Source organism: Sceloporus undulatus, chromosome 5, assembly GCF_019175285.1.
Source record: "Sceloporus undulatus isolate JIND9_A2432 ecotype Alabama chromosome 5, SceUnd_v1.1, whole genome shotgun sequence".
NCBI classification, from domain to species: domain Eukaryota; kingdom Metazoa; phylum Chordata; class Lepidosauria; order Squamata; family Phrynosomatidae; genus Sceloporus; species Sceloporus undulatus.
Window position 1 is genome coordinate 84,356,228 of NC_056526.1, and position 27,280 is coordinate 84,383,507.

The 27,280-nt window shown below is 38.2% G+C and overlaps 1 protein-coding gene across 1 annotated transcript in view; it reads left to right on the top strand.

Annotated features, from left to right (window-relative positions):
- Positions 1 to 27,280, top strand: part of RELN (reelin) — a 250,778-nt gene that overhangs the window by 117,314 nt on the left and 106,184 nt on the right. Inside the window, 8 exon segments of the mRNA XM_042467668.1 lie at positions 3,102 to 3,214; positions 4,559 to 4,767; positions 7,995 to 8,123; positions 9,223 to 9,332; positions 12,616 to 12,682; positions 13,484 to 13,717; positions 14,336 to 14,497; positions 19,158 to 19,394. Of these exon segments, the coding sequence (XP_042323602.1) occupies positions 3,102 to 3,214; positions 4,559 to 4,767; positions 7,995 to 8,123; positions 9,223 to 9,332; positions 12,616 to 12,682; positions 13,484 to 13,717; positions 14,336 to 14,497; positions 19,158 to 19,394 (1,261 nt within the window).

The following is a 27,280-nucleotide window of genomic DNA, read 5'->3' on the forward strand; positions in this document are numbered from 1 at the left end:
ATATTTCTTCTTTCCTGTTGAAATTGTCCAGGTGTGTGTGGATTTCAATTGCCTCTCTCTTAAATGTACCGACATTTAACCACTGGACCACCAGGGCTCCCTCAGCTTTTAAAAGCCTGAGATCTGAGGCACCAATATATGGCTTAGTGCAGGGATGGACAACACGTGGGTACCCCCTTTTTGCAGCCCCTTAGCACCCCTGAGTTGACAACAGCCACCAGCACCACCCACACCACCAAATCAAGTAACTTCATATGCTATGCCTTGTTGTCTCACAAATCCTTGGTGTAGGAGGATACCTTAGCATCTCCTGCACTGTAAAGAAATGTTGCAATTGATGCCAAACTGTTGTAGTGACAAATCAGTGGCAGTGCAGCCCCCAACTCCAAGCTATCCTCTCCCCAATGTGGTAGTTATGGCACATGATACAGATTGGAGAGACAGAGGTTAAAATTTCATCTCAACTAGGAAACATTCTGGTTCATCTTGGGTCAGTCATCACCTCTCAGCCTAGTTTAAAGAAAGTAAAATGAGGTTGTGGGAAAACAATGTAAAAGACTTTGGGCTACTTTTAGAAAGGGCAGAATATAAATTTAGTAAGTAAATACAGTTGTTCTTAAATGTTTTCTCTTTTAGCTGGTACTGGAAAAGGAAAGAAGGAAATATCCAGGTGCACAAAGGAATATTTTGTTATGAATATTTGACTTTCTTAGTGATCATACTTAAGCATTTCCACCCTGAACCTTTGGCCTCCAGTCCTTTGCAAATTTTGCAATAAACTTCATTGCCAACGCTTGGTCTTGTGCCACAGAATATATTTCTGTGTACTTACAAATAGGGAAATATATTTTCCTTTACATGATTTTTCCAACACTGGGTGTCTTCCTCTTTTTTAATGTTAATATTTTCTGTAATTATAATTGTGGAGCCAGGTTACCACAAGGATTATTTTCTTTAACAGCAGCCTACACAGTCACAAAAGTAATTACATACTATGATGAAGCGCTTTTGGAAGCCTTGCATGGGCTTTCCATAGATGCATGAATTTTATCTTGAGAGCTACTTTGTGGAGATGGAACATGGGATAGCAAAGGAAGATACAAAAAAAGATACAAAACTGAACCATCTGCTTCCTTAAATAAGTGAGCTGTAATCAATGGAATTTCATAAATGTTTCCGGCAATGGAAGCCAACATTTACACAAACAAGGAGCAGCTCTAAACGACTCTGGCAAAATCATGTATTTCTCTTTGCAACACGTTTTCCAAGAATATGTTTTGCAGAGTCCATAGACCAGGTAGACTGTATGTGAAGCTTATTCTTTCAACACCTTATTTTCATTAATGTGAAATGGAAAGACAGAAGAGGAAACAGAGACTGAATTTGCTTTCCAGAGAAGCAGCCTTTTGTGTCAACAAGGAAAAAACACCCTTTCTTATTAAAGAGGAGGATCTCGGATCACCACACTCATTTGTCACATCTCTTCTGTATGTATATATTGTACCAGAAAAGTGCAGGAAATGGAGATAGCTGTATTTCCAGGACAACCACACCTGCATGAAAAACAGGAAATGTACTTTTGTCAACCTTCTGAACCCATAGGGCAAAGCTGTTGGCTCAGCAAGAGCAGTTGTGAACTTGTGTGATCACATTGAAAACATTGATTAGGTGAAAATTAGCTGCATGGGAAATAAATGAGAAGTTGGGGAAAGGGAATGAGGTTTTATTTTAATTTGACTCAAAATTGTAATAGCTGAGCTACATCCCGGATCTTCTTATGGTATGGCCTTGTTGGCGATATACAATTTCAGATTGCAAGCAGCATAAAATTCAAAAGTTTTATGTCTGCATCTAGAAGGCTAGAATATCGTATTTCACATTAAGATGACCCCCCCTTTTTTTTTAGGGGGGAGGTATGAGAGAACATTCAAGCATGTGATCTTATGTCTGTAATCAGAAGTGGAACAACCTCAGCAGGACTGCTGCCATACTGGACTAAATATAATTGTAACTCTCAGCTAGAGTAGAACCAGTAAATCAGTTACTCAGTGGCATTTATGTAAATGTGTATAATACTCTGGTTGGGAATAGCAAATGGATTTATTTCATTGTGATTATGTTAAATGTGCAAATCAAGTCTGACCACTAAGTTCTTATGTGTCAGCCTTTAGCAGATTCCTCTGTTTCAATCTACTGAAAAGTTAAAGTCTGAATAAGACATGTATTTGAAAGATGAATAATCCACAAAAGCCAGGTTTGTTCTTCTGAATGGGAAGTACTGTATAATTGGCCCTCCGTTTTTGTGGGGTATCCGTTCTGGACCACCACCACCACCACCCCACAAAAATGGAAATTCGCCGATATTCAAGCCCCATAGGCTTGAATGGCAGCCCCATTATGTTCCCCCTCCGTTTGCTGCTCACACATAAGCAAGGGTGTGAATTCCAAGAAAGAGAGACTACACACACACACACACACACACACACAGATATCAGTGTCAGTACTGATGGAATAGGAGGTGTATACTGAAGGATATGTGCAATATGCTACCAAAATGTCATTAATCAGTCCAAACATTGTTTGTTTGTTTGTTTTTGTTTTTAAAAACCTCCTTCTATGACTAGCAAATATATTCTTCTGTGGAGTCTTGATTCTGAGATTGAATATTTGTGGAACTAATTGGAAAGATTTTACACAATCCTTCCTGTAAGGGATGCTTATGTAATTTCTGTATCAGTATTATGATTCATTACTTTTTGACTGTTTTATAATGCATGGCTTTTTCATCTTTATGGTTATGAAGAAAGCCTTGAAATTATAACAGGAAGGCATTCTTTTTAGTATCCAGGAATCAAATAAGAGAGTTATCACTATGTATATATTTATTAATTTAAACAAAAATAAAAAGTATTGTGTATTCTATTGCTGCTCCTGTCATTATAATTTTAAAAACAGGTATAATTATTTCATTAGCATAAACCTTTGTGGTGGTTACTGACAGCATAAAAACACATGACCATCATTGTCATAATTGTTAGAAATGTAAATGACTGTTTTTTGAGGGACGAATGAACATCTACCAAATTTGCACATTACAACAGGTGGGGTCTGTGATGCTGGTCAAGCCCATGAAAATGATGTTATATTGTATGCAAAGATTGAAGGAAGAAAAGATCATCTAACACTGGATACAATGACCTACGCTTCTTATAGAGTAAGTGTTCAGGAAAAATCCTGAAGATAGTAGCCACCTCATAATTTTAGAGCTAACACTGTAATTAACAAACAATATGCATATGTATTCATTTTATTTGATCCTAGCTATGTGAGAGCATTTCCAGTTGATTTCTGCAGACATAAAGACTGTGTAAATTTTATCATGCTTTATAAAAAGGTGGTACAGCACTTAAAGTGGTATCGAACTACATTATTTGTACAGTGTAGATGCACCCTTTGTAGAGATTATTGTCAAACATTAAATTTTCATTCCTGCATGAGAGTGAAAAGAACATCATGGTTGTTGGTTTTTATCTGCAGCAATGGCAAAAAGGTATTCCATGTGCACAAAAATATTTTTCATGCCTCCTTTCGTGCAATTTTAGCCAAAATTCCAAAGATAAAAAATTATCAAAATGTGCAGAAATTCTCACAACTGCAATCTCTTGGAGGAAACTTTGGAATTTTTTATTCTCATGTAAAAAAATTAAATAACCAAAAATTGTCTGCTATTTTCAGACCAGTAATGCCACTTTTGACCTCTTGTGCTAATTGTGAGTTGTCTCAAATAATCTGTCCACTGAACCAAAACCTGAACTTGGAGAATGGGGTGGGTAAGGAGCAGATCACAAATATAGGACAGCAGTTGACTTTTTGGAGCTTAATATTAAGAATGATGGTTATGATGATGATGATAGGTGTAGAATCATTTTGCAACTTAGGAGAATTGTTATTCCTTTTGGAAGAAATGTCATTTTCACACCATTTGTTTATTTATTTGTTTTTCATCCTTACAAAGTTATCCTAACTCCCAGAGACACTAACTGGGAACAGCTGAGATGAAGTCGTAGCATCCTTGTGTTGCTAGAGAGAAGCTCCACCAGGAGGGTGAAGGACAGGCCCTCTTGGGATGTGCCAGTAATCTCTTGCTATTCTAACATTTGTGATTTGGTCCTCACCCCTCCCAGCCCAAGTTCAAGTTTTGGTTCAGTGGACTAAAAGTGAACAGCTGATGTATGTCTATGATTTCTGGAGGTCACACCAGTCATAGTCCACAAAAGTGGCATTCCAGGGCATAGTTTACCTAATTTCTCCCCACATTGATTTCAGTGGTTAAACTACATGTAATGTTAATGCCAAACCCCCACCTTTCAACCTAGAGTACTGTGAACCAGACAAGCTTTTGAAACCGCAAACACTCTGCTATTTTCTTGCTCCTCCTCCTCCTCAAACCCACACACTTTTTTGGTTTTCTTACAGAATACACCATATCTTTTATAATAAGGCAGTTAACAAAATTCTTGTAAATTCAATAGAGAAATGTGATTAAATTCTTTTGAAGGTTCCATCTTTGGTTTCGGTTGTCATCAGTCCAGAACTTCAGACTCCAGCGACCAAGTTCTGTCTCAAGCAGAAGAACCATCAAGGCCGTAACAAAAACATCTGGGCGGTTGACTACTTCCATGTCTTGCCAGTGCTCCCTTCCACTGTAACGCACATGATCCAGTTTTCTATTAACCTCGGTTGTGGAACCCATCAACCAGGCAACAGGTAGTACAAGCTAAAATCAGAAATAGTTGTTCAATTTCTTAGTATCCCAGCTTGTATGCCAACTGTACCTTTGCTTTCTGTAGGCAAATAGGCAATGTAAAATAAACACACATCTTGTGAGAATAATAATAATAATAATAATTTTATTTATATTTCCCGGCTCTCCCTGCAGATTGAAGCAGGATTAAGTCAATAAAAATACAATACAGTGGTGCCTCGGGTTACGAAATTAATTCGTTCCGCGGCCGCTTTCGTAACCCGAAAAGCCTTCGTAAGCCGAAATGCCATAGGCGCTAATGGGGAAAAGCCGCGATTTGCGCCGAAAAGCGCCAAAAGTTTTTTCGTAACCCGAAAAAACATTCGTAACCCGGAACAATAATTCCCTATGGGATTTTTTCGTATCCCGAAAATTTCGTAACCTGGGTATTTCGTATCCCGAGGTACCACTGTATAAAAATACAGTCTAACAATGTGTTCAGCATAATAGTGTTCGGAAAGTAGTTGAAACGTAGCTACTGAATTGGCCTCTGGTGGAGCTGTTGTTGTCAGTGCACCTTTGCAGAGCCCCTTTTCATGCAAAATGAGTTATCTAGTGATGGGGGGTGTTTTTGTTTTTTATTTGATTTGATTTGATTGATTGATTGATTGATTGGTTAAACTTTGTGAGTAAGTTGCAGTGACTTCAGCAGAGAAATGTCCACTGGATATGGGTCAGTATTCTAGTTCTGTGTACAGACTTCTCTAATATTATTGCTAAGGGCCACAAAAGCTAACTAGCTAAGTTTTTAAAATTTAGATTAGCTTCTGCAGACATCCTCTATGCCCCGTGCAAACATACATCCCATCTTTTTACTTTCTAGGCTCAGTTTTACTGCTGCTGACAATCACCTACTCCCTTGATCATATTCTAGCAAAAAAATAACAAGGAGGAAAATTGCCTCTTCTATAAGTCTCCAAGGGCTGGGAGTTTGCTTTCAAATAGGACACAAGGGCTCCCTTCGCTGTTTAATATTTTTTTAAGAAACCAAATTTTTCAGAGCAAAAAATGGACTTGCAGCTCATTCCAGTTTTTCTTTTTCCCCTTTTTTTTGGGCGGGGGTCATCTGTGTGCTTTGTTTTACTGTGTAAAAAACCACAAGATGATGAGATTAATGGTGTGTGTTTTTATAATACTGTGCTCACTAGAGACCTAAAATTACAACAGTCCTTTTAAAGAGAAGCTCTTTTTGTGGTACATGTGTAAGCATGATTTTCTGTTCAATTATGGGGGTTTCTACTACACTTCTTTCAACTCACATAATGCCTTAGGCACAGGTAGTTTGTTTTGTTTAATTAATTTTTTAGAAGAACTACTAATTTTCGATAAACCTCATTTACATTTCAAAAATATTTTGGCAGTACACATCTCCTGGCACACAAAAACATTTTTATAGTAGCACTATCATGTCATAAATGTGAATGTTGAAGAGTTAACATGTCTCATAAAGATGAGACATCTTAAATTTAAAGTACATATCGTATATTGAAGAACTACGCAGATAGATATTCTTTGAGTAAAGGCTTATTCCAAGTGATTATTCTGAATTGAATAAGTCATGATTTTGACTCAAACTGATTTTTAACTCTTCATTTACAGCATTTAAGATGGAGTTATTAGAATTTATGTTTTTCAAAAAGTTAAATTTATGCTAATATTTCCTAAATTAGTTGAACTCTTACAGGATGAAAGAAGGCTTATACTTCAGCTCATGTATATATACTGAAAGTATTTCATTTTTAATATTTAATATTGATTGACAATGAATCATTACAGAGGTCAGGAAGAAGTACATTCATGTTGAAAGAAGGCATATATGCACACATAAAATCTACCAAATTATTCTAGGTTCAAAGGGTGTCAAGAAATTCATTTCTGAAATTCTGCATTCCATAGGGCAGAGGATATGCTCAATCTGTGCAGTTTTACCTGACTGCTAGGTTCCCACATATGCATGTTTGCTTGACAAGGCATGAGCACCTATCTTAGCCATTTAGTGAGAGTGTGAGGAACTCAGGAAGAATCTGGCTGCGATTATCAGTAAACAGTAGTTGTCTTGTAGTATTTCAGCTTGAGCAGTGCTAGTCAAATTGGTGGGTTGTAGAAGAGTGCTGGTTCCTGAGCCATCTGCTACCAACTCCTGGTGAGTTCCAGGAAAGAAAGAAAGAATTGTAGCCAATGGGCACAAATATAGTGCTGGTCCCTTGCACTTTGGTTTGTTAGAGCTGACTTTTTCATTGATTCATTTAGTCTACTGTATATCTGGCTAACAATTGAGTTTAAATCATAATGGGGAAACAACGGTTAATTGAGAAATTATTGCAGTGAGCTGAGAAGAAAGGGGCTTCATGAAGACAGAGCATGCAGGGAAACAATTATCTTATCTGTGCTAATGTGTGAATTGGCTCTTACAGAAAATATAACATGCATATGACCTATATACACCACACCTACCTTAACACATTAAAGTGAATCTTGGAAAACAATGGGAAACCATCCCTTCTCCAAGTCTGACTAATGTGTTCTAGGATTAATGTCCACAGTTGTTTCTTTCTGTTCCTAGCAGGCTATGCCTTTGAAACTCTTGGAGAGGCTGAATTCAGTGTTTTGATCAAGAAGACAGTATGCCTCCTGTATTTCTCTACTTCTGTGGAATATTACAACTTGGCCTTTTATGCCAGCTAGTTCTGTATTTATTAAATATAAATAACTTAACTCAAGCTCCAGCTTGGCCTACTGACCCCTCCACAAAATGGTTTGAGAAACCTATTAACAGAAGAAGCACATAGGCTCTTCCTCTCAGTTTCCCTTTAGTCTGGCCCTTGTTTGACACATCAATACTGCATCAATCCTCTTTGAATCCAGTGTAAAAATAACAGCCTGCTGGGTAAGTAAGGCCTGCAGACACTGCCCTCACAAGCCATCAGCTAAATACTTTCTGACATGGATTGCCGCGTTGTCTTTTAGCATACAGTGCTTCATGTTTCCTTCATCTTGAGTGTTTGGCACTAACAGGCATTTGATACCTCCACGTTGCACAGGATGGAGCGGATCAATTATTTAATATGCTATGTAAAGCTTTTACCTGTTCCTGCTACAAATGCCAATTTAGTACATTTAGTGGTGGTGCTGGTGGTGGTGGATTGGAGTAGCTCCATTTTATATTGCTATTTTTTGTGTGTGTTGCCAGTGTCAGTTTGGAGTTTTCCACCAACCACGGTCGTACCTGGTCATTACTTCACTCAGAATGTCTGCCAGAGATATGTGCTGGGTCCCATCTTCCTCACAGCACAATCTATGCCTCTGAAAACTACAGCGGGTAAGGACATTTTCTTTCCAAAATGTGTCTGACACAGTTATGATGCAAAAGTACATCGTTTTTGACTCTGAAAAGTAGTGGAAACACTGCCCCGAAATAACCTCTTATCTCTGACAAACAGAGAAAGGTGACTGAACATGTTATACTATGCTGAGAAATGTTATTTATATCTGGTTGTTTTCATTGTATGAAGAATGCCTTCTTTTTCTGAAATCCCAGGATCTTTTGGTGTGTGGGTGGTGTGTGTGCCTTCAAGTCACCTGTCATTGTATGGTGATCCCATGAATTTCATAAGATTTTCTGAGGCAAAAAAATACTTGCAGGTAGTTTTGCCAGCTCCTTCCACTGAACTGTAGGCTAAAGCACTTAGTATTCATTGGTGGTCTTTCATCCAAATGCTAACCAGGGCTGCTTTGACTTCCATGATCAGATGGGATCTGGTGCCTTTAAGATATTTTGGCCCTTTCTTGGTACATTTCTAAAATATGGATTTGCCACCAATATTCTTCTGCTGCGCTTGAACCATATGAGCTGGATCCATGCTTGCCTTCCTGAACCAGATTCCTTCCATTTGCAGAAGAAGTAAGGTCTGACACCCATTAGACAAAGAAGGGAAAGTGCTGCTTCTCATGCTTTTGTAGACCCCTCCTCTCCAAAACTGGAGCCTGTCGCCAGCTACAGAGTCCCATGAGTGGAACTGTGGATCTAATTCTATATCTTCCTCCCCAAATTTCATATTTCTAAAGATCCTATTTGTGTAGCAACAATGTATTTAGAGAAGTCAGGTTTTTCCCCAGCAGTGATCCTGAGAGACCTTTCAAGTTAAATTTAAAAGGAAGGGTCAGACAAGGATAATGGGGGAAGGAGGAGAGAAGCAAGACTAACAAGAGATGAATATGTGCAAAGGCACATAGAGGCTCTTATGACAATATAGAACCATATTTGTATATAGTTTAAACCATTATGATCCTCAGATGTTGTTATATGTTTAGTCACTCTGCATAAATGAAGTGTCTACCATTGGTTTAAGCTCAGCTTTTTTGTAATTTTAAATCACCTTGTAACTTTAAAAGCATGAGGGCTCATATGTTTGTTTCAGGTGGAATCGAATAACTATTCCCCTTCCAAATGCAGCCTTAACTAGAGATACCAGGATTCGATGGAAACAAATGGGACCAATCCTTGGAAACATGTGGGCAATTGATAACAGTTAGTAATATTAATTACTATCATCGTTGTCTGTCACTTGTCTCTTCTCTGTGCATGCCCTTGTATTTCCCAATATTATAATCCTGCTTGAAATTTGAGTTTCTTAACTATTCTTTTTTTTTCTAACATGCTTTGTTGCTTAACTGAGGCTGAATAACAGTTTCCAGTTAAAATAAACCACTGAATAGCAAAAAGGAATTAAATAAACTAGACAAAATATGTATATAATCAAATGAAAGAGATAGAAAATATCTTCTAAAATCATTTCTGTTGTAATGGCCTGCTTATGGAAGTAATTTCTATGTTGTATGGTTCCTTTTTAATTTTAAATTAAGCACATGGCTTATACTTGTGGGATGCAGAATGCCTGTTAAAGCTAGGCCCAGATGTAAAGGAGACCAGCACTTAGGAATTGGTCCCATACACTGACTCACTGTTCCTTTCCTCTCACATATGAACTGTGTATTCTTCCCTCAGGCTTCATTTAAATATTGTCAGCCAGGATTGCTAAAATTAATGTTGATTTACCTCAAATGAGGGATCATGCTGGTGCATGCTGTTTGATTGCTCCTGTTTGGCTCCTACTGACAGCACAAGTTGCTAAGTAATCCAGTGGACCTTGTCCATGGCTTCTTTGTCATTATTTCCAAACTGGGTTATATGGCTTGTGCCTTTCTTAACAAGCCAAAATCATTGATTCTTGGCTTATGTTTCTGGCTTGTTTAGAAGGAACAAATCAAAGGTTGCAATTTAAATGCTATCTTAAATGAACAATGGAAAACCAATTTTTAGTTTCGTTTAGGAAAGTTTAGGAAACTGTTCAGTTTCATTTTAATCTCAGTTAAGTGGTCAGAATTAATTTCTTAGAACAGAAAGGTAGAGAAAAGGTCTTCATAATCTTGCAGCCTGCATCCCATCCCAAAATCCTAGTTAGTATATTATAATGCATAAAAGCAATGTAGACTATACCCTAAAAGATCTCTTTCAAAACCAAGAAGGCCATCATCAAAGATGATGATGGGGGCTACATGCACTGGCCAAAAGGTCCATTTACCCCCCAAGCCTGGCATCATCCTGTTTAGATGACATAAGCCAACAGCCTTGGGCCAGGATCGGGCAGACCAGATGTTGGTCCGGTGAATCTGGACCAACCCTGGTCCAACCAGCTCTTTTGTAGTTGTTGTTCTGTACCTTTAAGACATTTCTGATTTATGATGACCCTAAGGCAATCCTATCATGGGATTTTCTTGGCATGATCTGTTCAGAGGAGGTTTGCCATTGCCTTCCCCTGAAGCTGAGAGGGTGTGAGTTGACCATGGTCATCTAGTGGGCTTACACAGCTGGGAATCAAACACTGTTCTCCAGAGTCATTGTCCAACACTCAAATCCTACACCACACTGGCTGTCTTCCTGATCTAACAAGACTGGCTGTTTGTTTTCAGCAGAATTTCTCCGAAACTCTGCCTTGACAGTCAGTGGACCAGACAGCGGTGAGCCTCCTTACCTGCTGCCACTGCCACTATTTTCTGTGAAGGCCCCCAACATAACCTGTGATGTTGGAAGGGGGTGTCTGACCACATGCATAAGGCTAGACACTCCATTTCTACCCTTATTGGTCATGGTGGGAGGCCTTCACAGAGAATGGTGGTACTGATGGCAGATGAGGTGGTGATGCCAATGGTGGCTCCATGGCATGGCAGCGGATAAGCATCTGAGAATGCCAGGAGCAGTAACAGGCTAGCTCCTCAAGCAGGATACCACAGGGCTGCCCATGCAATGATGACAACAACAAGGAGGAAGCTAAAAATTACAGTTTAGGGGAGAGAGGGAGAAAGAATAACATACTCTATTTCTTTAAATTTCCGTAAAACATATTCATGGAATAAAAGAATTGTAGTTCATGCAAAGTAAGCTCCACAACAAAATATAAAATGGACTACTGTGAAATATCAGTTGCTTTTACTTCATTCTTATGTAAATCCAGATTTTGATACTGAGGTTCACTAAAATAAATTGTATGGGCCATTGTAAAGAAATGCTTGCATCATGCCATCTCACTGGGAAAGTAGCCTTTATTATTGTTTTTAACAGACTGTGGTCCAAAAGCTGCATTACTGAACTGTATTTTCTTTAACACAAAGTTCTTGAATGAATTATAGCTGCAATCCTAATCGCACTTATCTGGAAAATAATTCCCATATAACCCAGTGGAGCCTATTTCTTAATAGACATGCATAGCATTGTGCTCTCTACCTTCTGGGTTCTGGGAGGAAAGCAACCCTGGGAGGAAAAAGTGTATAGAGATATTATGAAGTATAATAATAATAATAACAACAACAACAACAACAACAATAATTTATTTATAGCCTGCCTCTCCCCAAGGGATCAAGGCAGGTAACAACCATAAAATATCACAATGACATTAATTAAATATAATTCCCTAAGCCTCACTTAAAAAACAAAACATCATAAAGTACAATCAATATGCTGAAGTCAATCAAAATTAAACATTATTAAAATGAGGCATTGTGGGATGAGTTAAGCAACCCCTGTTATGAAGCACTATTACTGGACAAATTCCTGTTGTGTGTTGTGAAATATTATTTCTTTTCAGCAAGGGGGGCATTGATGAAGGATTAAATATTGACTTCAGTATTTAAAAAATAATATCAGTGCCTGTGATTTCAGATTATAATGATATGGCAAAAATGAAAGATATTGACATTAAATACATACAGCTTACACAGTATATTATAATTCAGAGGGTATTCATGATCATGTATAAGGATAAGTCACTATGTAAGAAAATTTTACATAACAGGATCTCAATGTTTTGTGTATTATTAAACACTTGTGTTTAAAAATCAACTAAATTTTATTGCAGTCAGGGTGATAGCTGACAAACTCATCCTATGTATCTGTGGGTGCCCTCCGTTGCTACAGGTTCTGCATCCACAAATTCAACACATCTTGGAATTTTTTTAAAAATCCAAATACAAGCCTTGATTTTTCTGTTTTATATAAGAAATACCATTTTACTACACCATTATATATAATGGAACTTGAGCATACATGGATTTGAATATTCACAGGAGATCCTGGTACCAAATCCCAGTGGATATCATAGGCCTATTGTATTTACCTTTAAGCCATCCTTTACTCGCTTCCACTATAATACTGTTGGGAATAAATGTTGACATTATGAACTCTGTGTGCCTGCGTCTCCTTTGCTTATTTATCTTCAACTCAGAATTTCAATATAATCATTTTGATTTCTTTCCAGTTTACATTGGGCCATCTTGCCTCAAATTTTGTTCAGGACGAGGACAATGCACTAGAAATGGTTGCAAGTAAGTCTGATAATAAATCATTGATCAGTGTATTTATGCTTTGTCTCTTATTCTGTCCATTATTCTGTTCTCTTTAGGGCAGTCTGCTTTCTAGGATTGATCTACCTCTTGATAATGTAGATGGGATCTTTTCAAAATGACAACTGAGGCACTCTTTACATAGCTTAGACTGAATCCATTGGTAGACAACAGAGAACTCCTGGGCTTCTGTTAAGAGATTCATTTGTTAACTGAGTGACTTTACAGATGCTATGTCATTTAAGTATTTAAAATTAATTTTTTAAAAACCCTTACATTGGATGGGTGTAGGTTTCTCTAAGAAATAAAGCTGTTTGAAACCATTTTAACTGCCATGAACCATTGCTATGGAATTATAGGATTTGTAGTTTGGTGGGGCTCCAGAGCTCTCAGACAGAGAATGCTAAATATCTCACAAAACTACAGATCCCAGAATTCCTTTGCATTGAGTCATGGCTGTTAAAGTCGAGTCAAACTGATTTATTCCTGTAGTGTGGCAATAGCCTTTGTCTCCAACTGCAAGCTACTGTGGTTATTTCTTTTTTGGAAATGGCAAAGGGCTTGGCTTACTGCTTGGGAGAAAGCAGGGGGGAAACCCCTTCCTTTTCCTCTGAGTAGTGAATGTGAAGCCAGAGCAGTGCAAACCAGCCTGATCTCCCTTGGTTTATTTGGGAAATAATGTGCATGTTTTGTATTCTGCTCAATCTGTAAATATTTAAATTTATTTATTGAATAAATTTAATTTCCTGGATATAAGATGTTTTTATTTTGGTTTTACTACAGATGTGATCCTGGCTTTTCAGGACCTGCGTGTGAAATGGCTTCTCAGACCTTCCCTATGTTTATCTCTGAGAGTTTTGGCAATTCTAGGCTGTCTTCCTATCACAATTTTTACTCTATCCGTGGTGCTGAAGTCAGCTTTGGCTGTGGAGTTCTAGCAAGTGGCAAAGCCTTGGTTTTTAACAAAGATGGAAGGCGTCACCTAATCACTTCTTTTTTGGATAGCTCACAGTCCAGGTAAATAAAGATGAATGGAAACAACACAGAAATAGAACTAATCCTGAACAGACTAGCATTTGAGTAACTCCACTACATCATGTATTACACACTTACAACCTCTGTTTGGTAAAGAAGCACATGTGACATATTATTAGTCTCTTAATATGAATTTTGTGTAGTTTTTGTTAAATGAAATAAATGTCTTTTTTTTAAAAAGTCCTTAGCTTTATCTGCATTGCTAAGTATTTAATATATTTTGTAGGAAGTATTGTGTGTCTGACTTTGCAAACATGCAGCATTAATATCAAAAGTGAGTATTGGAGCCAAGTACTAATTAATTATTTATGAGGTTCTATTTATTTTGACAGCTTGTGGCAGCTGATTAGATCCATTCGATATCCCCTCCACCCCTCCAGTTCCTAATAAATAATTGAATGCAATAATGATTGGCATTTTAAAACAATATATGCCACATTGCATTGCTGGACTGAATAAACAATTTCAGCTACACAAAGACCCCATAAATATTGTTTACCTAAACTTGTCTAGATTTTTAAGATTTAAAAAACAATAGCTTTAGGAAGTGAGTGCTGTATAAATTTGTAATTTACAATGATTCATACCCTTGTTAACTAGATTCCTCCAGTTCACTTTGCGTCTTGGAAGCAAATCTGTCCTGAGCACCTGCAAAGCACCCGACCAGCCTGGGGAAGGTGTTTTACTGCACTATTCATATGACAATGGGATTACGTGGAAGCTATTGGAACATTACTCCTATCTTAATTATCATGAACCAAGGTATATGGATTGTTTTAATGCAGAATAATGCAAGTGCTCCTATTATGAAGTGTTGGAAACCCACTGGGTGACCTTAAGGTGAATCATACTCTTTTGGCGTCAGAGGAAGGCAAAGGCAAATTAACCCTGAACAAATCTCGCCAAGAAAACCATCGGCTGGAAATGACTTGAAGTCACACAATAACAACAGTTCTCTTTGAACTCTGGCAGGTCACAGTCCAGAAAAGTGGCATACAGAAATATGAGGGGACAAGGGAATGCATGTATAGGCTGAATGTTCTTTGACATTGTCTCAGAGAAACTCCTTTCTGCCAAAAATAACAACAACAAAAACTCAGACCAAAAAAGCCTACCAACAATTAGCCACTATTCAATTTTGTAACAGAGTTCCTTTAGTAGTTAGTGTTTTTGCTGGTTCGATTCAGAAACTTTATACTCTGCTAGAAATGGTCTCACCCATGTGCACTTGTAATGTGTTCAAATATAGGCCATTTAGGTTAATTGTTGAATCAAGAGGAATGTGCAGCTATGCTTGATTCTAATGAGATGTTAATGTGCAATTGTCCTTGTTTTTAATAAGACAAGTCTTATACACAGACATTTACTGAACTATGATTATTTTTGATAAAGGTTCCTTTGTGTAGTCCCCTTTTTTTTCTTTTCTTTTTTAGAGTGTTTCCTGATGAGTTTTCAAAAATATTCATATTTTGTGGAGCAAAACTGCCAGCATAATTTATGTGGCTATGCTTCCACTTTTTTATTATTATAAAAAAATACACTACTCTAAGCATGACAATGTACAATGATACTATTTATCATTATAAGGACAATGCCAAGCCCTGCCAATGTGACACAGTCAGCCCTCGGTATCCACGGGGGATCCGTTCCGGACCTCCCTCCCACGGATACCAAAATCTGTGGATGAGTCCTCCCTCCCTCCCTCCCTTTCTGAGGTCTCTGCCCTGGGCTTGGCTTTGGGGGCAGTTTGGAGGCGATGGCTGAAGGGAGTGGATTAGAAGCAGAGGCCAGAGGGAGCTGGGGTTGGGACTGGAGCTTGGGTCTCAGGGCTTGAAGGTTTGTTCCCAGGTGTTGGGTCGGGAGGGGGGCCTCCAAGACTCAGACCCAGCACTGGCTCCCTCTGGCTTCTGCGGAGCTCCTTCCGGGCGCCCTACTGCGACCCCAATACGTCACAACTGCGCCACCTCGTTTGGAGGCGGCACAGTTATCACGTATCATGGCGGCGGCCATGTGGAACGTCCGCCACCATTTTGTGCACACAGAGCGCACACTAGGGTTAGGGCGGTGCGGAAGCACCACCCCGTCTTAACCCTAGTACGCGCTCTGCGCGTACTTTTTAGCCCTCTGTAACGAGCCAAAGGTTGATATATAAAGTATGGCAACTGATATAAACCATATAAAGGATGTACACATTAAATGGAAGCGATCCAGTACATGCACTGAAACAGCATCTATGGACATGGCATAAAGAGCCTTAGTTTTCCTCTTCTCCTGGAAGCACACAGATTTGTTACAGATGCTGTTCAAGTGGCCACAACAGAGAAGTAAGCTCCATGTGAGCATGCCTGCCATGTCCCCATTAGCTCTATCACTTGACACCATACATGTTTCTCGTGGTGGAAACAGGACTGTATTCAACTATGTGGGATCTTCTAGGCAAAGGTGATCTTTCAACAATTAGAAATTAATCAGGCTCATCGTGTTTGCTGATAAGAGCAATTGAATCTGCTGCCATTTGACAGGAACATTTTTGTCTATAAAACAACCATCGCTGTTGGACATTAACTATGCACTTATATTGAAATAATATATCCAAAACAAGGGGCTCAACTTTTTGCATGCTCTTTTTGTGTATTTGCATACAAGAACAGTGGTAAGAACACTTTTTGGTTCTGCAACAGAAAAAAATTGGGCCAAATTCCTATTCCTTTGTCTTCTATAAGGTAGACTGATGAAAAACCATTTTAGCTTTTCCTTGTCTCTCAAGGCAATGATGAAGCTCTTCCCCTTGTGCAAGTAAGAGCAGAACTAAAATGTGATAGCAGATATGACCTAACAGTTTTGTACTGCAGTCTAGCTTCTCTTCTTAGAATAAAGGTGGGCGAAGTCTAGTCTTGGGGCTGCATGTACCCATCCCAGGCTGACCACTCCCCTTTAATGTGTACTTTCTGTATAAGATCACAAATAAACAATATTTCTGGATACGTATCAAACCTTTGGGCTCCCTTACTTTTGATCAAAAGAAGAGACCAACAGTGCTGCCCCAGTACTTCTACATCCTCCAGGAACAACAATCCAAGTTTAAATTTACCCTGTGTTATCATTTACTTTTTTAAATCACTGCTTTTCATGACGTAAGATATTTTGACAGCTTGTGGTCCCAGAAGAAGAAAATTGGCCCCCATTCCTGGCTTAGAAAATTTACAGTGTCACTGTATACATATCTGCTCAGAAATAAGGGCATTCAATGCATTAGATTTTCTCTTCTCTAAGTGGTATAAGATTACCACTTGCCCTGCTAGCTGCATCCAATGATATGAAATGTTATCCTCTCACTGTTTAAAAAAAAGTATTTATGAATATCATCTTTATTCCTAGTACCTGAACAGGATGAAATATAGTATATACACTTTCTGAAAAGTGCACGCTAAATCACAACAATATGGAGACCAGAGCATTTTTATTCCTTAGAACCACTCCTTATCGTTTAGATGATTTTTTCTCCCCCACCTCAGTACTTCCAAAGTTACTTGTTCAGTGGCACCGTTTGATGTCTTCTTGCTAATCAGCTAGCTAGCACATTCACTCTGCAAAAATAAATGTGATATCACAAGATGCTTTGAATGCATATATTAAGGTTCACAAATACAGCTTAGCAAGCACTTTTTAATGTGCTGCTTTTTGACATGAGTGAAAATGCAAATCAGTTTTGCACATACAGGAGGAATCAAAGATCAACAGCACATACCTTGGGTAATCATAAAGCCCAAGCAAGGGAAAAGGAAGGTGTGTGATGTTAAATGTATGAATTGATTCCCCCCAACCCTGTCACTTGGTGTATCAGCTTATTTACACATACTCTTTGAAGAAGAAAGGGAAAAGAAAACAGAGTTCACACACACAGGCTCAGCAGGAATACACTGGAAACCCTATTTCCAATATTTAATTCTACATTGATGGAAACTAATGCTCCTTATGTAGTCCTTCCTCACATTTTTTTCTTGCATGTTGCATGTGGGCATCTGGTATTATTGATTTATGGAACATGCACGAAGATGTCATTGCCATGGCAATTAATGTATGCTCCCTGTGGCTGTGTACTGTAATTGCTCCTGGAAATTCGATATTATTCTTAATTTTCTTCACAGTTTGTCAAGTACAGGTTTTGTTGTCACAGCTGCCATGAGAAATCAAGTGGCCTTGAAGACAGTGGTAGACTCGTGGGACTGGCTTGCAAAATAAATCTACAGGCAATAGAAGCATGCACACAGTCCCTTCCCATGGTGGGATGAATTTTTATCTTGAGAAATGAGCATTTTCTAGGGATTGTTCTTCCAGAAATAGTGAGGCTGGATATACAATTAATTTTATATTACTATAAAAACACATCTGAAAATCCATTGTTTAATCAAAGAGTGAAATGTGTGCTACATACTGTGACCAAACACACATTGGGCATTAAAATAGATGCAAAGGGTGCTAAATAACCTCTCCCAGAACCACGTGGGCATCTTTTTAAAAGAAAAATAATGAAAAATTGACCTCAAAAGCAGCGACTGAGGAGCTTATCGCTTAGCTTATTACTCACCTCTACTGATTTAAATTTCAATTTGGGCTGCATCCTGATCTTATCGGAAGGTTTTTGCGGCCCAAATACAGCCTGGGTACACCCCCGCTTCCAGGACTGCTCTGGCGGGCATTTTCTTAAGCCGAAAAACTCCCAGTGCTCCTGGAAGCAGGGATGCACCCAGACTGTATTCAAGTGGCAAATTCAGTGGTAAAAGTCTTCTGATAAGATCAGGACACAACCTGGATTGAAATTTAAACCGTGAGAGGTACGATGAATTGATAAGCCAAGCGATAACTCCTAAAAGTGAAAAGAGCACCCAGAGGAAGGTCAACTTTTGCTCCCTTTTGTTGAGTAAAAATCTGCCCATCTGTTTGCTGTTTGTTTTCCTGGTGGCTACCTCTTCAGGAGGAGGCCACCACTGCAGCAAACAGCAAGCGCACCCTTTAGATACTCAGGGTGACACTTAGTGGTTTCTGTATCTTTGATTATATATTATTTTGATTGCAAAATTGATTGTTTGTGTTAAAAATAATTTTAAAATTTTTCCATAGATAGATAGATAGACAGACAGACAGACAGACAGACAGGGGAAGAAATATCTCGTGAGTACAATAGGAAGCAGAGATTAAATGCTAAGTCAAATATTTGATAGGTATATATGGACAAAAGAAGCAACTGCCTTAGTCAAAGCCACAACATGGGAGTTTGGAGAACAAGTTTGAAGTGAAAAGTGATTTATTTTGTCGCTATTTGAGGAAAATGTGACAGCAAGAGATCATGGATGGAATCATTCAAAACATTTCTTTAATCATGCCAGTGTCAACAAGTTTGTTTTGTTTCTGTTTTTTAAAGGATCATTTCAGTGGAACTACCAGAGGATGCAAGACAGTTTGGCATTCAGTTTAGATGGTGGCAACCATATCATTCCTCTCAAGGCGAGGATGTATGGGCTATTGATGAAATCATCATGACTTCAGTGCTTTTCAATAGCATTAGCCTAGATTTCACTAACCTGGTAGAAGTAACTCAGTCTCTTGGATTCTACTTAGGAAATGTTCAACCTTACTGTGGCCACGACTGGACACTTTGGTAAGTAATTATCGTCTTGTGTTATAGACAAACATTTCCAAAGCAATGTGTCAATATATGCATATTTACTTGGGTATAAGTCCTAACCCACTCAGTAGAAATGATTGTAAAGTGAGTAGGATAGGACACCAGGTCTTTCAAGTGATCAACATAACAGCATGATTGCTGCTGTGTATGTCCCATTGAGTGCTGAAAAGAGCTAATTGATTTTCGCAAATAACTCTCTTCCTAGTTGTTGTTCATTAGAATTTTCCCTTGGGCACGCAACATGAATCACAATGTGTTCACTGACCTGTATGTAATGAGGGGTAAATTTTACACTGCAGTGCAGTGTGATTTATGCTTGATGATGAGAATGTGCTCACATGGTTCCTTTGCCTGCAACATGTTGGAAGTTTATCCTGAACTGATTACAGATGTAAATTAAAGAATAATTAGCTGCTCTGATTTCCTTCACTTGCAGTTAATTCATGCAAATTAAAGGAGGGTGATGGGACACTACCTGATACATTTAAAATGCAATTAATAAAGATTATCTATGTTTTGTACTACTGTTATCTTGCTTTAGTAGGACTTAGGTTCCAATCAAAAGGCATGATGCAAGCAAATTTAAGCATTTCTAAGACCTGATGAAGAAATGAGGCTCTTCCAGGCTGGTTTAAAGAAACATGAATTTTTGTGATATGGCTACTTGGATTTTGTCAGTTTTTATAGCGTTCTATATCCACTTGTTCCGTTCTTTTTGAGGGGCTGTTTATTGGATCTGCGGCATGGCTCTTTCAAAAACAGGCACACAGTTTGCTAAGGCAGTCCTATGGTTTCAGCCTTAAACCATGGGGGGGGATACCCCTTAAACTTTAAGAGGTAACTTCCCCCCACTAATTTTTAAAAAGATTTACTTAGTTTTATAGTACAAACGTGACATTTCACTCTTGTATTATATTCTAAGAAAAAAAATAAAGAAGGGGAAAAGAGAAGAAGCCCTTTTTGTTTGGATATGTTTTAGAATTAGAAAGAAACCCATTTGATGATAGGAATAAAAAGCTTATTAAAAACACAGAACCATACAAACATAAAGAGACATCGTGCTGAAAAACACTTCAGGACAATACAAAACTAACTACATTGAACAGTATTAAAAAAAATTCCTAAACTTCATCTTTGTACATATATATATATATATATATATATGCATTGCTACTGATTAACCAATAGGAAACATATCTCATATTCCTTCTATCTAACAGAATCCATATTTTCTGTCATTTCTATGTTTCTCAACTCTAACAGTTCTATATATAACCATCCTTTCTCCTTTTTGAGAAAATTTATCACTGGTTTCCAGTCCGCTTTTGAGGTGACTGCTGGGGCACTCATGCTCATTCATCTCTTGTGTCTCTCTCCAGCCTTCATTTGCTACTTGTGTTGTGTATGAGATGCAAGGCTGGAGAGAGACTGGAATATCTGAGAGACAAAGAAGCAGGAGTGTCACCGCCATTTCCTCAAAAGCAAGGCAACTCGCTGTATCAAAATTTTTCAGATTTTGGAGATTTTCATATTTTGAATTTCTGAATTAGAAGTACTCAACCTACACAACCTTCCAAGCATTTGACCCATCTGAAGGAGCCCGCAGTTACTTTTGAATTGATTTTTCAGTTATTGTGGTGATTTTATTAAGGCTGTGAATAAGGCACATTAAAGTGTGCTTCTGAGAAACCATAAATTCTAGTGTAGCCATATATTCTTTCACATCATAACCTAGATATATTATAATGAAATGAAGCAATGTAACATCAGAATAATGGGTCTTGAATAGAGTGATCCACTTATATTATACTGTTTCAATCACATTTTAAGGTTTTAGTTCACAATGTACAATATTTGCATATGAATACAGAATTAACAGTACCTTTATGTACAAGTATTGTTAAGGCAACAGGTCTGATTTCTGAAAAGTAATATTTTTTCTTAATCGTCAGCATCTACATAAATACATTGAAAAGTGTCCTGATTTACATGTCAATAATTTAACCATAATAACAGCAATGTTGTAGTGGTTTGAGTGTTGGACTACAAGTCTGGAGACAAGAGTTCAATTTCCAGCTCATCATGAAACCTACTGGGTGACCTTGGACAAGACACATCCTCTCAACCTCAAGGAAAGGCAATGGCAAACCTCCTCTGGATAAACCTTGCCAAGAAAATCCCACAATAGGTGGTTCACCTTAGCGTCACCATAAGTCAGAAAGAACCTTAAGGTCACCATAAGCAGAAATGAATGGGCATAGCCACAACAAACAATAGTTTTAATTTTACAGCTTTCATCATCACCAAAAATTATCCATGTCCAATCAAATATTTACTTTACTATGTATTCACTATGTATAGGTCATTTGATTTGCAAAAGTTCAAGTGTCATGATTATGGGGAAATAGTAAATAATGATACAGTTGCCCCACGGGCTCCAGGAGCCAGTGCCCTGGGACTTTTATTAACAAGTACATTCTGAACAGCCTGATTTCACTTTCTGATCATCTCTCAAGCTAAATGGAGTTGACTTATTCCGAGAAGAACACAGAATGCACTCTGGCAGTGATAATGAGGCTGTTGGAGCTGCATTAAGCACTTTAGTAAGGACAATGGAAGTACTCATTGCTCATTAAAATGAAACAACATAGCCAGGCTCAAACTGTTTGCATCGTTTTAATCAAAGAACTTGAATGAAAGGCCTATTGTTTTCCCTCAGATGTCTTTAATGTGAAGTTTTTTTTTTTTTTTGGTTTTGAGGTGTGTGTTGTTGTTTTTTAAGGCCAGATGGGAAAGTAAAATTTTATCTTTTTCTTGTTTTGGATTTTCCTTCTTTCTTTTTTAGCCTATAAATCCAAGTCAGACACAAATTGCTTTACAAACCTCTCTTATTATTATTACTTTCCCCACCTTTCATTGAATTATACAGACAAAACTGTGAACATTACATTATTGGTCTGTTTAAATATTCTTTGGGTGCTTTGTGAAATATGCACTATTCTCTTCACTGACCTTGTGTCTCTCAAGGGAAATTTTTAAAATGTATATCAGGTCTGCACAAATGGCTGGTAGTTAAATTAATTACTGTTGGTTTCTCCCAGCTGTGAGTCCATTTGCTTCTCATTTTCTAACTTATGACTTTCCATGAGCATGGATTGCTATGGCATAGTGACTGTTCTACTGGGGATACTCTGACAATTGCTTTTTCATTAGAAAACCTGTAGTCAATATGCTATAAATCATTTTACAACATGTCATTTTAAAACACAGTTTTCTGAAGGGGGAGAAGTATTGTAATTAAATGCTAGGTCTCCCTTTGTAGACATGAACCTGTAAACAAAAATCTATTTCTCCTTCAAAATTTAAGTCCCAGTGTTTATTGAAGCTTTTTCTATCTATTTATATATCTGCTGGTGCACTTCCTTTCCTTTCAGGTGTTTGATTGCTATAAGCTAATTCATACAATAAAGTAACTTGTTGCATTGGTTTATATGTAATATAAATATGTAGAGTGGGCAATTTACACCAAGGAAAAGATCACCATTCTTCATTCTATATGTATAACATGTACAAAGTCAAAAGGGAGTTATTCCCTGTTTTTTGTTTGTTTGTTTGTTTAGATGGAGATGTATTCATTTATTTTAAGGAACATGAGGCATTTATAGTTAAGACTGATGATTGCAAGATCGGCAGGTTGGCAGTTCAAGGCCCAAGTGCTGCATGACGGAGTGAGCTCCCATCACTACTCCCAGCTTCTTCCAACCTAGCAGTTCAAAAGCATGTAAAAGTGCAACTAGATAAATGGGTACCACTTGGGTGAAGGTAATACTGCATTCTGTGCAGTCATGCTGGCCACATGATCACAGAGCTGTCTCTTTGGCTTAGTAACAAAGATGAGCACCGCCTCCTACAGTGGACACGACTGGATAAGCACGTCAAAGGGGGAACCTTTACCTTTTTATAGTTGGACTAACACTGGATTTAGCCAAATATTTGCAATCACCATGACACATTGCTTACATGGCCATCCAGGTGCAAAGTATCATAGCTAAATTATGTTTATGCAGAGTGGTGCTGCCCCCCATCATACCATTTTTAAAGAATATTTCTCTTAACATAAGATTTGATGCCACTCCTAACTGCACTAAAGAAGAGTCTGAAAAGTCTAAAATTTACAATGTGAATATATTATCAGCCATTTACTTTAATGGTTGATTTGGTAATGATTGGGAGGGGGGGATTTGCATGCATCTATCCAGTAGTTCAGGTAGCTACACTGAACTTTGCACAGAATATTAGCTGATGCTATTGCTTGTGTGAAGTTTCATATATGCATTGCATCCCATAGAGATTAATCAAAGTAGATCAGATATGACAGGAAAACTATTCTCTCCGGCAGAAGGATTGAATTCACTGTGGAGAACTGGATTCTGCCTGTTGGGTTAACATGGAAGGCTTGTTCCATGCAATTCATCTTTATCCATGTGGGCTCCCACTGTTGCTTGAAGCAATGGATTTGAACATGCTGTAATTGAGAAAGTCCCACTATGCCTTACCAACAACAATTACAGGCTGGCATTTACTCGGCTATCGTTCCCATGTGTACCAATTAGTCTACAGTGCTTGCAGGAGGACTGATTACACTGGGAATACCCAGGGAAGTTGACTGTTTTTGAGCATACACATCATTTAATTAAATGTATAAGTAGAATCAGTTCCCTGAAGAATGTTTATAACAAACCTCCCCTCAATTTGATCGCTGTTCCTTGATGATGAAGCCAATATATTATGCTACTTTCTGACAATGTTGAAATTGATTGAAAGCATATGGGGGGGGGGAGACACACAAAGAAAGAGAGCATTGGGATTCTGTCCATAAAAATCATCAGTAAGCAGGTACTCTAGAGAATTACTAGAGGAATAAGTGGCGAGGGGGAAAGAGCCAACATCTTTAATGCTACAGGCAAACTGTAAGAATAAAAAGAACCTATGAAGAAGTGCTCTCTCTCTCTCTCTCTCTCTCTTTTGTGTGTGTGTGTGTGTGTGTTTTTAAAGACTATCATATTCAATGCAATCCCTGCAAAAGGGATCTTTTCAAAATAAACAATGATCTATACAAGAAATAAAGTAATTGTTCTTGTCAGCCTCCCCAACTACCTACCATAAAACAATTTCCCAACAGCCTGATTGTTTTCCAACAGGTTTAATTGTTTTCCAACAATAAAAGTTATTTTTTCCCACATCTGTAATCAATGCATTAAATATAAGCAGTTAGAATACAGTGCATGAAGATGAGCTTCTTGTTGAGGGTTGAGACACTTTTTTAAAGCTGTGCATGGGATTATACATTTACTAGTTGCAGGGAGACAGAACAGTGAACACAAATAAGAGAAAACTAGATTATTAATCACTCTGATCTATTTTAGTTGTGTAACTATTCTTCTAAATTGTTTTTGCTCTCATAATTTTTCCTTACCTTTTTCTTAATCCAGCATAATGATTTACTGTATTTTTTTTACCTGTATTCAACAAGAATAAAACCTTGAAATTTTGCAGCTGGATTTACTTTGTTGGTGATACAAAGTCTATATAACGGACAACACATGTTTTGTGTATACTTGATGTCACTTAATATAATTCTATATGTAATTAGGGAAGAAGCTCAAAGCTGTCCATGTACAAATAATGGAGAACTAGAAAAAAATGCAATACATCTCTTCCAGAGCATGGAAGTAATGATGTTACTATATTGTTCCTTTTGGAACAAACTAGCAATCAACATCAACAGGAAAATAAACAAACAACAAAAACCACAAAGGGAATATATATGACTTCCAACTTAACAGTTGATGGTTCTAGTTGACCAATAATTCCACTTTCTCTCATTCATACGCCATACATCTCAACCTATTATTAGAATAAATGCAACTAAAATACACTTATTATCCCATTCTAATTTTCTTCTAATCCTAAATCTTCTATTTCTTTCCATTCTTTCTCATATGTTCAATAACTAACATGGTCTATAGGAAATTACATCTAAATCGCTCTGGAGCCACATGCAGCCCTTGATGCTGTATTTACAGCCTCCAGGTTCCTCTAGACCACTCTTTTCATTACAAGCTTCCAGAAATTGTGATTCACCCTTTAAATAGATTACAGGCCCACTTTCTAAATGTTTAGCATTAAAAATTACCAAATTTTCAAAACCAAAAGGATATTTCTGGCCACTACACTGCTGCTACCCACCAGCATTTGAATAAAGGTGGCATTTTTGGAAATTTAGGCTGCTTTTGTGAAGGGTCCCAGAAACAGCAAAGTGCCCCCAGACCCACTGAAAGATCCTACTCCCAGTTTAAATTAACTTCCCGAGCTCTGGTCTCTTGCTTTTTAAAGCATTTTCTAGCTGTGTTCTTAGTTAAAGGTAAAGGCTTCTCCTTTGACGAGATTGTCTAGTTGTGTCCGACTGTAGGGGATAGTGTGTCATGGCCAGCCAGGCTGAGGACTCAGAAGACTCAGAGGAAGAGGCTGAGCCAGGCACTAGCTTTGTTCTGCCAGCTCCAGCAGAGCCTGTGACTGAGCAGCCCAGCCTCCCCCCAGCAGAGATTCCAGGCCTGGGAGACATAGAAGAGCAAGATGAAGTCATCTTCAGCCAGTGAAGGACAGAAAGGACGTGCCGCTGTCGATTCAGGAGGTTATACAAGAAACGCTCAGCAATCACTAAACAGCTGTGATTGGGAACTGTCACAATATAAACAGGTGCAAGACCCCGAGCTTCTTTGTCAGAGGCTATCAGCATTCCCTGGCAAAAATGTCTTGCTCTAATTCCCTTGGACTTTGTTGCTTGCTGCCTTGCCTCCTGGACTACAGATTGACCTGGAACCCTTGACCCTGGAATTGACTCGTTGAACTGCTGCTCTGGAATCCTGGACCCTTGGCTTGCCCCCTGACTCTGCTCTATTGGACATTGGACTGGTACTCTAATATTGGACTTGCTTTCTTGCTGCTGCAAAGCCCTTGTATTTGTTTGCTTTTCAAGCTGGTCTCAGCCTTTATCAGCAGTCCGTTGGCTCCTTTCCTGGACACAGTGTTCATCTCCGTGACTAAACAGAATGTTGTTACTTTCCCATCAAAGTGGTACCTGTTTATCTACTTGCACTTTTACATCCTTTCAAATTGCTAAATTGGCAGAAGCTGGGACTAGTGACAGGATCTCACTCTGTCACACAGCGTTTGGGTCTCAAATTGCCAATATGCCAACCTTACGATTGTCAGAGTCAGCGTCTTGACCACTAGGCCACCATGTCCCATGTTTTTAGTTACATGCGACTTATTTTCTGGGTATATAATCTATTTGAGAAAGGAGAAAAAGATTTTGGGGAAAATGAAACCATGATTCATTTTTCCACAGACCTGCCCTCCCACCCTGTGCAGCTACATCTCTAAACACTGGCAAAATGGGACAGTGGACTCTCAGAAACCTCTTATTCCTCTTTCCTCCTTTTTTACTGTGGCTCAGAACCCTTAAGAAAAATTCCAGATAGTGAACACTCAGTGAAACAAGAACAGTCATTGTCATATAAGTGTTTGGATGCTGATCCATCAAGACTAGAGTACTTTATACATCAGGGCATAAAGTATATTCCTTATTCCTTGAGGAAATGAAGCTGTGCGACAGAAAAGAAAGGTCAAAGACTAAACAGAAACACTCATTCTTAAGCATCTGATGGATAACAACCCCCAGCCAATTTGATACTTTAAAAAAATTAATGTCAGTTTTCAGTGTTATCTTCTAGAGCTTTAAGGTACATCCTGACATTTATGCCACAAAGCTGTCCAGCAAAAGACAGTCTGGGTGA